At 34.2% G+C, this 15129-nt stretch overlaps 1 protein-coding gene and 2 long non-coding RNA genes across 3 annotated transcripts; all 3 read right to left on the bottom strand.

Moving 5' to 3' along the window:
• Positions 1–779: 779 nt before the first annotated feature.
• LOC127855954 (uncharacterized) lies at positions 780–5972 on the bottom strand. The gene is made up of 3 exons (XR_008037797.1): positions 5772–5972; positions 2295–2467; positions 780–881 (listed from the first exon to the last, which is right to left on the bottom strand). It is a non-coding gene; the product is annotated as an uncharacterized LOC127855954 (long non-coding RNA).
• LOC127855953 (uncharacterized) lies at positions 2775–3803 on the bottom strand. The gene is made up of 2 exons (XR_008037796.1): positions 3373–3803; positions 2775–2930 (listed from the first exon to the last, which is right to left on the bottom strand). It is a non-coding gene; the product is annotated as an uncharacterized LOC127855953 (long non-coding RNA).
• A 3717-nt stretch (positions 5973–9689) lies between the features above and the next one.
• Positions 9690–10277, bottom strand: LOC127855969 (uncharacterized). The gene has a single exon (XM_052391908.1). It carries the CDS (start codon positions 10275–10277, stop codon positions 9690–9692), a length of 588 nt encoding a protein of 195 aa, XP_052247868.1.
• Positions 10278–15129: the final 4852 nt, after the last annotated feature.

Here is a 15129-nt window from a genome sequence, read left to right as displayed (position 1 = left end):
GTTTGCCAAGAAACGACTTTTGGACTTCATAATTGTTTCAATTACTGAACAGATGTTTCAGTGGATTGAAAGATTCATTAAACCACTAATTGTTACAATATGCATAGCTCAACAAAAACTTGAGAAGAATTCCACTTGGAGACGTTTATAAAAGAATTGTATTAAGCACCTTATAACACTACTTTGGAAGCACAAACTGAGGACGTTCAAACCATATTGACTAAACACAAAAGACTAATTAAGAAGCGCAATGTAACGTTCAACCATATAACGTCACTTTCGCTAAACATGATATGCTTCACAAATAAATGCCGCTGAAGAAGACCGAGAGGTCGAAAGGTACGGTAAATTTAATCAAAGCGTTTTATTTTTTATAAACGGCTATAAGCGACTTTGTTATATGTGTGTGTATACTTTCAATTGGTTTAATTTGCTTTATGCAAATATACATATGAGCCTAGCTCTGTGAAAATGGGGTTTAATGCATGTGCGAATAGTTTCCTCCAAGATTTGCCTGTACAGGCTAATCAGGGACGGCACTTTTCGCTTGCTTGATATTTTTCGTTTAATGAAATTATATTCATAGCAAAAATCTAGGTTAGTCGGAGAGTTTCGTCCCTGATTGGCCTATGCGGACTACACAGGCTTATCTAGGACGACACGTAACGCATTTTCACGGAGAACGGCTCATAATTGCGTTTGTTGTCGTGTTGTTCTTTATCATGTAAGATGCTTATGCAATAACAAGGTCTTCAAACTTAAAGTAAACGTTTACTTTGTGAGGGAATACAAAAGACAATGTAAGTTTTTCTTTTTTTCTATTTGATCGATGTAAAATCCGTGGGCTTCTAAGGGTACTTCTGAAGTCCTCTGTGAAGAATCTGAAATTAAATATAATTAATTAAGTACAGTTGTACAATGTAAATGTTGTGTTTTAGATCAATGGAGAATGAAGTTCTCAATGTGAGCTATTTGATCACCCAATGTCCGACATCCGGTGTCGGCGATGCGCGTATTGTGGTATCCGGTGTGCGTCGTCAACTTTGTGCTCTTACCACTCGAAAAGCACCATTTTTCAATCAATATAGATGAATCTTGGTCAGAAAGCTTTATCTGAATAATATCTAGACCAATTTTTAATATGGGTGCCTTGGGTCTAAAAAATAGGTTACAATGTTAAATGCTAGAAAAACCTTGTTTCAACTCTACAGATTACACTTACGACACAATCTTAAGAAATCTTGGTTTGAAAGCTTATCTTGACCAAATCTAGACTGTGTGCAAATCTATGTCCCTTGCGTCCTCAAACAAGATCTCCAGGTAAAATTTTACAAAAAAACATCTTATTATCTAGAGGCCATATTTATTATACAATATTGGTAAAATTTTCTAGACCGAGCTTGAATCTTGAAAACAAGCTTACCATGTCAAATCTTAGAGAAAAACTTGTAACCGCTGTATAGCCATATTTATGACTCAATCGTTATAAAACTTGTAACCGCTGTATAGCCATATTTATGACTCAATCGTTATGAAACTTGTAACCGCTGTATAGCCATATTTATGACTCAATCGTTATGAAACTTGTAACCGCTGTATAGCCATATTTATGACTCAATCGTTATGAAATTAATTTGATATGAATGTTGATCATGAAAATATTAAGGCAGAGTTCTAATCTGGATCACTTTTGTAAACAAACCCAGGTTACTAGGTAAAATGTTTATTGAAAAACATGTTACCACTCAAGAAATATTGTGACTCTATCTTGCTGAATCTGTGTCATTATGTTTATCTTGACATTTTCTATAATAAGTTCTAATATGGGTTGCGTGTGTTAAAAACTAAGATTTAGAAAAAGCAGACATTTGTTCAAAGTGTTGATTTTAGAAATACTGTACTTGAATATGGATCACGTGCATTAAAACTTGGTCAACAGATCATATCTTAGACAAGCCTTGTTACAACTTTAGAGGCCATATTTATTACTCAATATTCATGTAACTGGGTTAGAAAGTTTATCAGACAAAAAGGAAAAGTTTGTATCTTGATCACTTGTATTAACGAACAAATATATCAAATCTTGTCCTCTCGTATATGGCCATCTCAATCTGATCAGAGGGAGATAGACAAGTAAAGCGTAAAAACAACTCCCTATGGAAGCTGTACACATATTACTTTAGCTACGTTAAATGTGTGTAGGACACACACAGCTGCCTCTTAAATAAGCAGTATCTCTGTTATAAATTTAATCAATAAATGGAAATAAAGATATGACGAATATGTGCCGTAACCTGCGTGACCTATCCCCTGTGGGTCGGGCAGCAATTGCGTCTTCCCCAGCCGCCCCATTGGCACCTGCCGGCGTCGTACTCGAACCAACGACAGCGGCGTCTGCACTGACACCAGCCGCCCTCGTGGTGGCCTCCATAGTTGTACCCGTGGTAGTGCCCGGGGAAGCCTTGGGCTGGAACACAACAAATCACGGGATACAGAAAGTAAAAGAAACACGTCAAATAGGGGCATATCGACGGTTATATATTAAAAATAAAGTTTGTTTGTTGTTCAATAGCCAACACCAGGGCAGGATCCAGAGAGGACATAACTGGGGGGGGGGGGGGGGGAGGCACACAATGTGTTCCATAAAACAAATGCGGGGGGGGGGGGGGCGGCGGCCAGAAGAGGTCAGTGTACAATGAACGGTTATATATCAATACGTTTACTTTTAATATAGGTGATTTCAACATAAAGAAGAAAATATAAAACGCTGTCTGTTAAAGATGTTGAATTTTTATTTAAAATTGTAATTGGCATTCAACAGTACAACAAGTAACAAATAAACTGTGGCTCAAATTGGTTGGGGGTTGGCAGCTTAATTTAACCACACTGAGCTGGTAGGTGGACTCAAACAGTCATCTTCGTGGCGAGTTCTGAAAATAAAAAAGAGAGAGTATATAGAAATGTAAAATTCAGTTGAATTAACTATGCAAACATTTTACTTCAAAATATACATAAATACTGTTGGTCTGATCAATACTTCAATTAACATATTTTATCAGAGCATGATAACATGTGAATGTTATTAGTTAAACATTCAAAAGCTGAAAAAAGTGCACAAAACATTTGATAAAATTCAATTTAAATGAAATTAATATCTACAAGGTGTATACAGAGCGGAACAGGCATACAATGCATATCATTGTCTGGGCTTTATTTATTGTACTATTAGTATAAAGAAATATGTTAATAAATTTACACTCAATCTTTTTATTTTCCTATATTTCAATACTTAAGAGTTAAACAAGTAAAACATACTGAATAAACTTAGCGCAATAAACGCATTATAATCCATTAAAAAAAATAAATTCTTACCTTAGACTCGACAACTTTGGCTCAGAATCAGACTCTGTGTTTTTTGGTTTGTTGAATAGACCAAAAATCGATCCAGTGTTGTTGCCTTTCGCTTCATTTTTATGGAGACAATTCCGTGATACGCTGTATTATATACCGCAAGAAAAGTCTCCATATCTAATGTTCCCATGTTTATTACATCTGACAATACAGTGTTAATTGGTATACTTGACATCAAAACAAGGTTCAAGATCATCCAGACGCTTATTTAGTGTACATGACAGACGCTTAATGTTACCCAGACGCTTAAACTATCTGCCGAAAAGAGAGCATATCGCACTAAAGAGATTCTTGCGACGGTGATAATCGAGTCTTAACGTACAACAGGTGACCCCCTGTGGATAGGAGGCAGTATGGTCGGAAGGGGCACGTCTTCTGTCGGAAATCGGGTAAATCGGGAATATCTGCCAACTTTTTTTCACAAAAAATAAACTAACGAGAAAAAAAGAAGGCTTTAACGGCTGGGGGGGAGGCACGTGCCCCTCGTGCCCCTCCCCCCCCCCTGTAAAACCGTGCCTGAACAATCAATAGTCTTGATGTGTATGAATATACCCTTTTCACAATACATACATTGCTACAATTCATAGATATCACATGAAGCGTCGAATTGTGACGTGTACACGTCTTTTCCTTTTTTATGCCGATGACGTGAAATATCGGGATTTGCATGCGCACTGACGCTGGTTACAATTACGTCAAACATATGCATGCTGACAAGTCAAGAAAAGTTATTTTAAAATAAACATTGTAACAACTTAATAAGAATTCAACGATATACAATTTAGTAGTGTTAGTGCATGTTTATTGAAAAAAAAAATCATGATAAAATTACGAGTTACCCTTAAGCATCCGAGTAAATGTGGCCTGTAGACTAAACATCGATAATTGCATAAAACAAAGATACCCATTAGCCTCAAAGGTATGAGTTTGTTGATGTGTAATATTTTTTCCTGAACGATCGAACGTGTAAGATGTGTGTTTAATCAACCATAAGACAAAGCAATATCAAGGGCGAAGTGCATGACATCATTTAAATGTTATGTTAATTTTCCTTTATATTGAATATTTTTTAACAATGACATTATTGAAAAATTATTAAATACAAATGAAAACAAAAAACGGACGTGGTGCAAATTAAACGTTCTACTCGAAGTATCTATATTCCCTACCATGTTTTATTTTACAACAAAATATTACACGTCACTCTGCCATTCTTTTTATGACGTTCATCGACCAATGAGTATCAATGAGGTCATCAAACCATAGCCAAACAACATGGCTTCAATTTAAACTTATTAAAAAAAATAAGCGAACGATGAAAGGCTCATTGATGGGTTTAAGTCGACATTTGCATGGTAATTTTTTAATATAGTGTCGCATGTCGTTTGAAATACCGCATGTCGTATTGTGCGTCGTTTTGAATGTCGGACGATGTGAGGACGACACATGACAAACAAAGCGATGCACAACGAGACAAGACTTGCGACATTTTACAACCACAATCGACAATATAAAACTAAACTCGTGTTCAATTTTAATTATTCATGTCAAATATATGCAATATAATGTGAAAACCAAATGTTAAAATGTCGTGTTTCGTCTTAAAATGTCGCTTTATCGTGTCGTCTGTCGCTTTGATTGTCACGTGTCTACGTCAAAGGTCGTCAGACGACTTTCAATGTTGCACTAACCGAATTGCGCAGTGTTAAAACATATAAATTTCCGTTTGCGCCAGAATGTTTTAGTACGAAAGAAAAATGATGTTCAAAGTGCCGCCTTGTATCAAGGCGCGATCGTATGAACAAAAAAAATTCCCCGTTTCTTTAACACTCTAAATGTTAAAGAAACGGGGAAAATGAGATCTTAGTGTTCACTTAACTAAGTATTGAGAAGGTCAGTACACAAAATCTTAAATATCGGCTATACTAATATACTAATATTCTTCCTGAAAATCAGATTTGGGTGAGACTCATAACAAACAACTACCCTTTCGAACACACAATTTAGCAAGATGGTAAAAGTCAACAAAAAAAATTGAGAAAAAACACCTAGAGTTGAGTCAGAATATTACATTCATTATGTTTGCGATACTAAGCCCCGCATTGTCATAGCTTGCAGTTGGATTTTTGAAACTATACAAAGACATAAAAATAGTGCGCGTTTTAACTTGATTAATTTTTTTTCCGACATTTGTTTATCTCCGATAATAGTAAACAAATTACATGGAAAATACGATTGCAATTTACCATGGTTATTAAAAGTTCCGTCCATGTTAATTGAAAAAGAAACCACAAAATACCCATATTATTTACCTAGCTTAAGTCTTAAAAGAAATTTAAAAGAAAAAAATGTCCACTAACCTTCGGCAACAGGCATAGTGACCAGGGCGACACAACCCACGAGCAGCAGCACCAGACAGAGTTTGTTCATAGTTAAGCTGTAATATTAACAACAAAACGAACGATGGACTACTTTTCAACCAAGAGTCTTTTATACACAGCGATACGCGGAAACAATTGCGCTTGCTCAATCTAAATAAATTGAAAACTAAGAGGAGTTGATTGTACTACTCGGCGTCCAGATGTCTGTCCACGCCGATGTCATGTTGATTCTAATGTTATAATTCATTAACGCGGAAGTGGTTTCACACGTAGTTGTTTGACATCTTAACAATAATTAAAACATAAACAAGCTTTCTTTTGAAAGATCGGATCCTATATTGTAAAATCTGTTAGACGAGTTTCGATGTCTGGTTGACGGCGAGATCTTACGAGTCAGAATCGAATGCTCTTTATAAATTGATGAACTAAAGGGTGTTATATATATGTGTCTTGTTCTGAGAAAATTGGGCTTAATGCATGTGCGTAAAGTTTCGTCCCAGATTAGCCTGTGCAGTCCGCACAGGCTAATCAGGGACGACACTTTCCGCTTTTATGGTATTTTTAGTTTCAAGGAAGTCCCTCCTTGCCGAAAATCAAGTTTAGGCGGAAAGTGTCGTCCCTGATTAGCCTGTGCGGACTGCACAGGATAATCTGGGATGACACTTTACGCACATGCATTATGCCCAGTTTTCTCAGAACGCGGCTCATATGTGTAAATGAGCCCTGACCATTATCAAAAATCTTACGAAATATTGAAATTTTTAACTTTAATAAGAAGATTTGGGCTCACAAAAATAGGCGTTTGTGACACATATGTTGCTAAATCTAAGGCCATTAAGATTGGGTATTAAAGTTAAATAAATAATTATAATAACTGACAGTTACTTATAATGAATGTAAATACCTCCAAATTATATTCCGAATCGTCAAAATTGCATCGTTTCCCAGATTTCGGCGTTTGGTGGTAAAAATAAACGGTCTCCAGAAGAGGACTAGAAATGATGTGTGTATGCAACGAGTCAGTGATGAATTTTCGTCTTGAAGGTTGGGGTCAGATTTCATGTCGGGTTTGTTATTGATATTTCTTTTTCAATTAACGCCATTAAAATACCGGTTCTTATATCTGGCTTCTCCTATTCAAACACATTGATTTTTGATCTGAAGATCGGGCGTCACATGTAGCCCCACTTAGAATAGAAACTGGACGTTATGAAAATTTACCAGAAAAGGATAGATTATGTCCATTATGTTTATCTAATTATGTATATGAAGCAAATGTATTGTTAGAATGTCATATTTATGAATATGATCGAAACATATTAATTAATAAGGCCAAGCAGATTGATGTTAACTTCTTAATTTTGTGTTAAGGAGATAAACTTAAGTTTTTGTTTACCAATCCAGATATCATACAAACTTTGGCAAAAGCCTGCTGTAACATTCTGAAAATTAGAAATAATACTTTGTAAAGTAGATCTTTTAACTAAATCACATATTTCAATCTTTATGCTGCATGTTTGTTTTTATAATAATGATAAGTCTTATGATATATCTGAAAATTTCTGCTTATCGAGTCTTTTTCATATTTGATTAGGGAAAATAAAAGATTATATATTTTATACTGTTTGTTTACCAGAAAATAGTTTGTAAAGCTATGTGAAAACATCAACTCTTAATGTCATGTTTTAATACCATTTTAAACAAATACTTAAATGTCTTGATTAGCAGAAATTAATAAAGTTTTTAATATGTAAATAAATTAGTATTGTTGAACATTGAACATAATAGTTATAAAACCTTAAACAGATATATTTTAGTTTGATAAGTGCACTATATTATGTATGTTGCATTTTATGTCAGTTTTTATGAGATTGTGATACTGATAGTCTCTTATAAATCTCTAAGAATGGCTACATTCATACATGCTATGTATCTTTGATTGTTATAATGGCATGATGAATTGTGGATGAGACGTAAATGAACTAATAAACTGTAATAATATTCGATCGATGAATCCGAATTTTTCATTTATTTGCGTGTACGATTAAAAGGTGCCCGCGTTCGGTACATCACTTTACAATTACCACACCTGATATATCTTTCCGCAACATTTGTGTCATTTATTATTGACCGCGTAAGTGTTGAAAACAATTACCTAAATGTTAAGATTAATTGGAATTATTGATGGACAATTGGTTTATTAAATGTCATTTCTATTGAAACATCATATAAAAACAAATGCGCGTCATGTTTCAATCGTTGTTATAGTCGCACTACCTTGCTTCAAATACTCATTATATTTAGAAGTTGACTGATACTGTCATCATAATATTAACATAGTATTGGTCAGGTGATTTAAAGAAAACACCATTACATGAACACCTTTATATAGATGCTGTAAACATCACTTTTGTATGACGTATACATATGATGTGATTGGTTAAACCGATATTAGATTATTATTAGTTATTTTCTTAACATTTTAAATGTTCGGAGCTTGTGTTTTTTTAATTTTTAAAATCTATTTCATGCGCAATTTCGTCTGGAAATACGCTTCAAAGTTTCATATTATTGACTTCATCGGGGTAAACAAAGTGATTCATAAAACGCTCATTCGAAATGTATTGAGCATATCATTATGCTTATCTCCCATACAGGAAATAAAAAAATCCCATGGTAAATTTAAGTTTCTAAAACGACCAGCAAATTGTTTTCTATAGACAAAGATGGAACATAAGTGTCGGTTATTGTGCAACAATCAATATCGGAGTCAAGAGTGGTTCCAGTAAATCTAATAAATTGTTCAGTAAACTGCATTTTTTTTAAAAAACGCTTTTTAGGAAACTGTCGGGGGACTAATAATTTCTTAATAATGTAGAGTTGTAGAACGATATTAGTTGTGAAATTGTTAAATTACATGTTTATAGAAAATAAAAAGGTTTTGCTAGTTTGAAATTTATTATGCATTTCTATCATAATATTTTCACTATGATCAACAATACCTATAATGTCGGTAAAATTATCCTCTCAATGTCAATTTATTACCCTGACGTCATCTTGAATAGAACCTTAACCATTTTCACATTCCCGCTATATAGTTTTGAAGTAACTTCAAAGTATCGTAAATTGATAAAACGAATAGGGCACGATGCCTACAGTGTGGAAGCTGAAATTACCTTAAGAGAGATTATAATGCTCAGTTGATAAAATAACACAATTGGGTTTGCTGTGTCGTTTGAAATGTAACAGTTAAAGTCAATATTTTATAGTTGTATATTTTTCTGAATTTAACGGTCGAAACACTACAACAAATACAATAACGTTACTTTGATGGACATAATTATTTGTTAATTAAAAAAATATATATACTAAAGATAATTCTACAATTGTCAATTAATATTCGTGGGTCATTTCATATAAGTTAACATAAAATAAGGGAAAACGGTATTAGAAATCAATTTGTGTAACATCAGGTCGGGTATGTTTTGCAAAGAAAGAATAGCATTAACAAAATTTATGTAATGTCTCTCGAACTTTATTAGCTCACAAAACACATCGTAGATTTTTTTTATCATATATTACACTTGCTACATAATAAGAGTTAATGGTTCAAAATATAAAACAAGCATATATAAACATGGCAACTATTTACATAGAAATGCCCTGCTTTATATATATGATCACTATATCGATGTAAATCAATACATTAGGTACTGTATGCTAGTTTTCAACATATTTCTATATTTATATACATGTAAGGAAACAGAACTCTTTATAAAAATTGCACATTTACTCATGTTGCCACATACATGTTAAGCACATGTTTTTCACTGCATTTATGTGCATGTTAAGCACCAGATTGTATTTGATGCTCGTTCATTTCTTTGATCTGAAACATCATTCGACTTTTAAGAAGGGGTCTTGAAAGTTCACCAGATATGCACATGCCTTAACAATATTACAGTAAATATCTATTTGAGTAAGCTTCATCTCTTGCTTCAAGATCTGAAATTGCTTTATTCTTCTAATTGCTCTTTCAATATGAACACGAGCTTCAGATATCTTTTTATTGTTCTTGAGCTCGGTTTTCGAAAACTGGGAATTGTCTTTGTGCTTGAAAGAGGGAATGATCAGCTTTACTCCAACAGGAAGATCTTCTGCAATCGTAAAACCGCGGTCTTCCATGACCTTCTCTCCTGGGTTTAGACTGTTTAGGAGATCATGTGATTCATTCGTTATAAACTTATCACGTGCTCTTCCTCCATACATATCTGAGATATGTGTAATGGCTCCACCAGAGTTCATCCCCACTAAGAACATCACTGTAGAATGATGTTTATAATTTGAATGGAATTGTTTGTGGGCACCTAACGCACTTGGGGTTTCTGCAAACAGCTCGGTGCAGTCTATAATAACTCTGACATTTGGAAACTCCTCAAAGCAACTGGCCTGTTCATTGTTGTCATATTCTGTGGTGTCCGCCATCTTACATATTAATTCCAACTCTTGAGACAAAAGGGTCACCCATGCTGTAAATATTGAGCTAAATGTAGAAGTTGCTACACCAAACCTGATAGCACAGTCAGCAGTTTGAAGTCCCAATCGTAATTTAACCAGATAAAGAACATTTCCTCTTCTAGAGTAGTTGATCTCACTTTTCCAGGTTTCTGTTTGTTATTATTTTTATCACTCGCATGGTGGTTAAAAAGCACAGTTCTGGCGCCATAAGGGTATTTCATGTATGATGCTTTTGCTTGAGATACTGGAACTGTGCCATGAGGACATTTACTTTCAGGCCAGTGTAATATGAAAATAACTTTTCATCACAACTTACATAGTCAAACTTTAGTATTTGTCCCTTTGTCTTCATTTCCTAAAGTTCAATCGCCTCTTGTTCATGTTTCTGACTTTGTGACATATACAACTGCAGATCAGGGTGTTGATCGAGGAGTGTCTGTGCACCTTCATCAACATGTGTTTGCAGATAGTCATGGTCGTTGTAAGGCAACTGAAATTAAAAATTAGTAGTATCTCATTAGATATTGTACATAATTAATCTAGCAATCAGCACACTGATTGTTGAATGTAAAATATTTGAAATAATTAAAAATAAAACCATATCAAGTACAAGTGCTAGTGTATAACCAATTTTTAGTAACCATGAAGCAATGACATGCATAATGTCTGTCGCGACTGCACAATTTAAACGCAACCGCTTGGATATCGGATGTTTTTCGCTGACTGAAACACTAACAGGTAGTGAGTGTAATCGTTATTTTTATGCATTATTATAATTGGATCAAAGGTGTGCTGTCAAGACATTTTGTAAGCATAAATACCTTAGAGCCTTTTTTCTGCAACATTTTCCATACAGACATCCCTCTCCAAGATGACTATTTCAGTTTCGATTGGATCACTTAAATCACTGCAGGCTGGGATACTAGAGTGCTGTAATGAATTCGACATATATTATGAAAGTAATTAATCATGATGATTACACAATCAAAACTCATGAAATTATCACTGGTAATTAAAACTATAATTATACAAACAAAGCAAACATTATGAAGACTTGACATTTTTCTTTTATTGGACTAGACTGCTAGCTGGTAATGTCAAAGTTTTTTGTCTTTGTTTTGTACAAATATTAATGTTTTTCTAAATAGTATTTTTATGTTACCTTGGAAATCAAATTTGAGGGGTGAGTAGATACTGTTTCCACATGTCTTTCTCTTGGTGGTAATCTTTTGGGCTTTGTAGGGGTTTTCCTGTGTGAGAAGATATTTGGAACCACAAACCACTTTTTTCGACATGTGGAGGGTGGGGGGTTCTCAAAGTGGCACCCGCAAAGTTTTTACGATTTGCTTGGGACCCAAGGCTTTGCTACAGTTTTTCCATATTTTGTCACTATCACTATATGTGCTATCTTTGTGAGCCATGCAGATCTTAGTTCCTTGTCAGTTGGAATATTGTAGAAGGTACATGTAGCACCCCTGGAACGGTCATGACTGCATCCATTTGCACAACAGAAGTCTTCTTTCCCCATGCTTCCTCATATTAATATATTCCTAACCCTATAAACACATGTAAAGAAACGTTAATTTACCGATTTTATAACTTCAAGACGTTAATTTAGTCAACAATCTTTTTTCTCACACTTTTTAACAGCTGATCGATTGTTTACTTCTGTGCGCAACACCGGAACCCCCCTGACCTCAAATCTCGCGCGTTATCGTTACGCGTGATTTGACAATGTCGAAATCGAGAATAGCATTGTTGTAACGAAAATGGGTTACGATGATCAAAACGCCTTACTGTTGGCTTGTTTGAATTTAACTATTAATTTCATTCTGTTTTCATCGCATATCTTCGTAACGTTGTCATTTATCTAATAAAATCGGTTGATACCTAGGTCGGTAAAATTGTATCTTATTCAAATGATTCTTTTTAATTGTTTTTTTACTAGTTTATCCCCAATACGGCAATGAAGTTCATACAAAGAACTAATTGAAATGGAAAGCAATGTAAGAAAATAAGTATGCACAGTTACCTCATTTACGATCAATAGTAATTATATTTTCTGGAATTAAATGGTTTCTCTTTTTCATTTCAAATGTTTATATTTCGGATACTGTTTTATACTATTATCAATATATGTTGACCATCTTACACCTGTTTCTGTATATTGGGTACGAGATGACTTTGGATAGGCACCAGTTGACCAAAAACAGGTATAAGTTGACCAAAATGGGATTGAGTTGATCACAGTATGTGTTGAAAAGTTACCTAACAGGTGTCTTCAAACAGACACATTTAATGAAGATTTTTCTTGTATAGACTTAAATGGTTGTTCGATCTTATTTTTCTTTGCATCTATAATGTGTAGCTCCATGACCCAGTTAATGTTTACAGTTTGTAACTCAGGGGTCCTGGGTTCGATCCTCACGCGCGGTGCTGATTTTTTTTCATGGGAGTTTCATCTGGCCAGACTGCAGAGCCCTAGCCTAGTACTAGTGAAACCCAGGAAGCATAATTAAGTGAATCTTTGCCATAATGTAAGTTAAATACACGGGCAAAAACACCATACAAACAAACACATCAAGATGTTAGTACATGGGTGCTGGAGGTTTCGGTAAATGACAAGTTCGGTAAATTGGATTTATATAGTAAATGCCGTGGAGGTTTCGGTAAATTGGTTTTTATAGAGGTGGTATACCTACAATGAGGTGTTAATGACACATATTACTGGCTTACAATAACATCAGGGGCATATATTTGCAAACTGTGGATTAATTTTGAGTTGAGTAATTAATGCTATGCCTACGGTAAAGAATTAAGGGGCATGAATGCTACCTCTGAACTTTTTAATACGAATTATTTTAGGAAATTGTAGGTACCAAACCAAAAAAATATAGATTGAATTCAAAATGTAACTCTATTGAAAGTAAATTTACGATTTAAATAACTCAATACTATTTTTTTAATAATTGGTGCTTTTTTTAAACTTCTAACATAACACCAGCAGACCCGAATGAATACACTGTGTATCAGCAACCTACTGTGGGGATCCCTATCTTATCAGCTTAATACACAGGCACCTGGCTACTGTATTGGAACAATGGAATTTACGGCCAAAATAACTGATTTCATTTTTTGCCTGAACAAATCCGTTGAATAAAAAATACTGATTAACTTTGTAATCCGTTTTATTTACCATATATTAAAAAACACATTTAAAACATGGATACAATATATAGGACATATTTGAATCTTTCATTTCATTTCAAAAAAATATATATATATTGGATAACATTATTATTATTTTTATCTGATACACTTTAATTAAGGTTTTTCCAAGTAATTGTATAAAACAATATATTAAAAACAAAAAAATCATGACCTAAAGATAAACTTTTAATATATATTGACCTCCCTTGATTAGAATATTAATAGGTTTCAAGCCTGGATATTGAATATTAACACTTTGCAAACATCTCTAAATTGATAACTTCAACTCCGTACATTTTAATCAGATAATTTAATTATTGCCAAACCACTCAATTAATGTACACGCTTATCGACTAAAGGTGCTATAATCCCTATTTATACCAATTTACCGAAACCTCCACGGCATTTACTATATAAATCCAATTTACCGAACTTATCATTTACTGAAACCTCCATAACTCGCATAATGGGGGGGGGGGGGTTGAAGATTTCCCATAAAGATGGTACTTAGATGATCAAAGCAGATAGAATCATATTTCTGTTAAATATGTATAGAAACTTACATCAGCAAGTGTAATATCTGACTACGTAAAAGTTATTATCTCTCGAATCAATGATTATACTACATAATGGTGACTTGTTTTATATATAAAAAATAATGTACATGAATACATTTGCAGATATGAGCCAACAGCAAAGAGCAGCTGCTTTTTTAAGGCAGGCAGCAGATTTGTTGAATGTCAACACATGTGACAGGAGTACACAGTACCAGCACCTGCACCAGTAACCTCTGTCAGTAGCACTAGTGCTGCAAAGGCAATTGTTGCACCCGACAGTAAAAGAAGGAGGCATGGACATGCAGGAACTGTGGCTGTGTAAGCACTGGACTATTACACCCAGGTGTAAGCAGGTAGGCATCTGTAAAGAGGCCTGTGCTAGATATTTTGGAACTACAGTCTATACCACACTAATTATTTTTTAATGTAAAGATTTCAATTGTTTCATAATATTCATGCATATACATCTTATTTTACTGTGCAAACTTAAAGAAGTCATTTATTATTGAAAACTTCCTAATTATTGTTTACAAGACCTTCCTGTACTTTCAATTTGTTCTTGAAACTCCCTACATAATGAATGATAAGGAAAATGCTTTTAGCAGCTAACTCTAAAAAGGGTTATGAAATGAGTTCCATAGTTTAGGATATTTCAAACACTTTTGAATTAAAAAAAATAATTCCCAAGTGTACCGTCCTTTTTCCAATTGGGCAAAGATATCGCTGCAATACAGAAAATCAGATTCCACAACAAGGCACTTATAAGTACTGTATACAAATTAACATGTGTATCAAGTTGAGTCAGGTTCAAACTGCACAGGTTATACCGGTAACTCTGCTGGTATCAGTTATAGAATTAAAATGTTTTTTTGCCCGTAAAATCCAAGGTAAATAACTATAATAAGTTATCAGTTATACAATTGCATATACTTAACGTTTCTTAATAAGGCTTAAGCTCTTGCATAAATCAAGCTAAATAATAAATTATTTCAATCTTAACAAGACAAATGTGTTGCATTCACTTCCCAACTGTAAATGCAGGTTCCTGGTTA

Source organism: Dreissena polymorpha, chromosome 13 (genome assembly GCF_020536995.1).
Source record: "Dreissena polymorpha isolate Duluth1 chromosome 13, UMN_Dpol_1.0, whole genome shotgun sequence".
Lineage (NCBI taxonomy): Eukaryota > Metazoa > Mollusca > Bivalvia > Myida > Dreissenidae > Dreissena > Dreissena polymorpha.
Note: the sequence above shows the minus strand (reverse complement) of the source record. Positions and strands in the feature narration are given on the sequence as shown.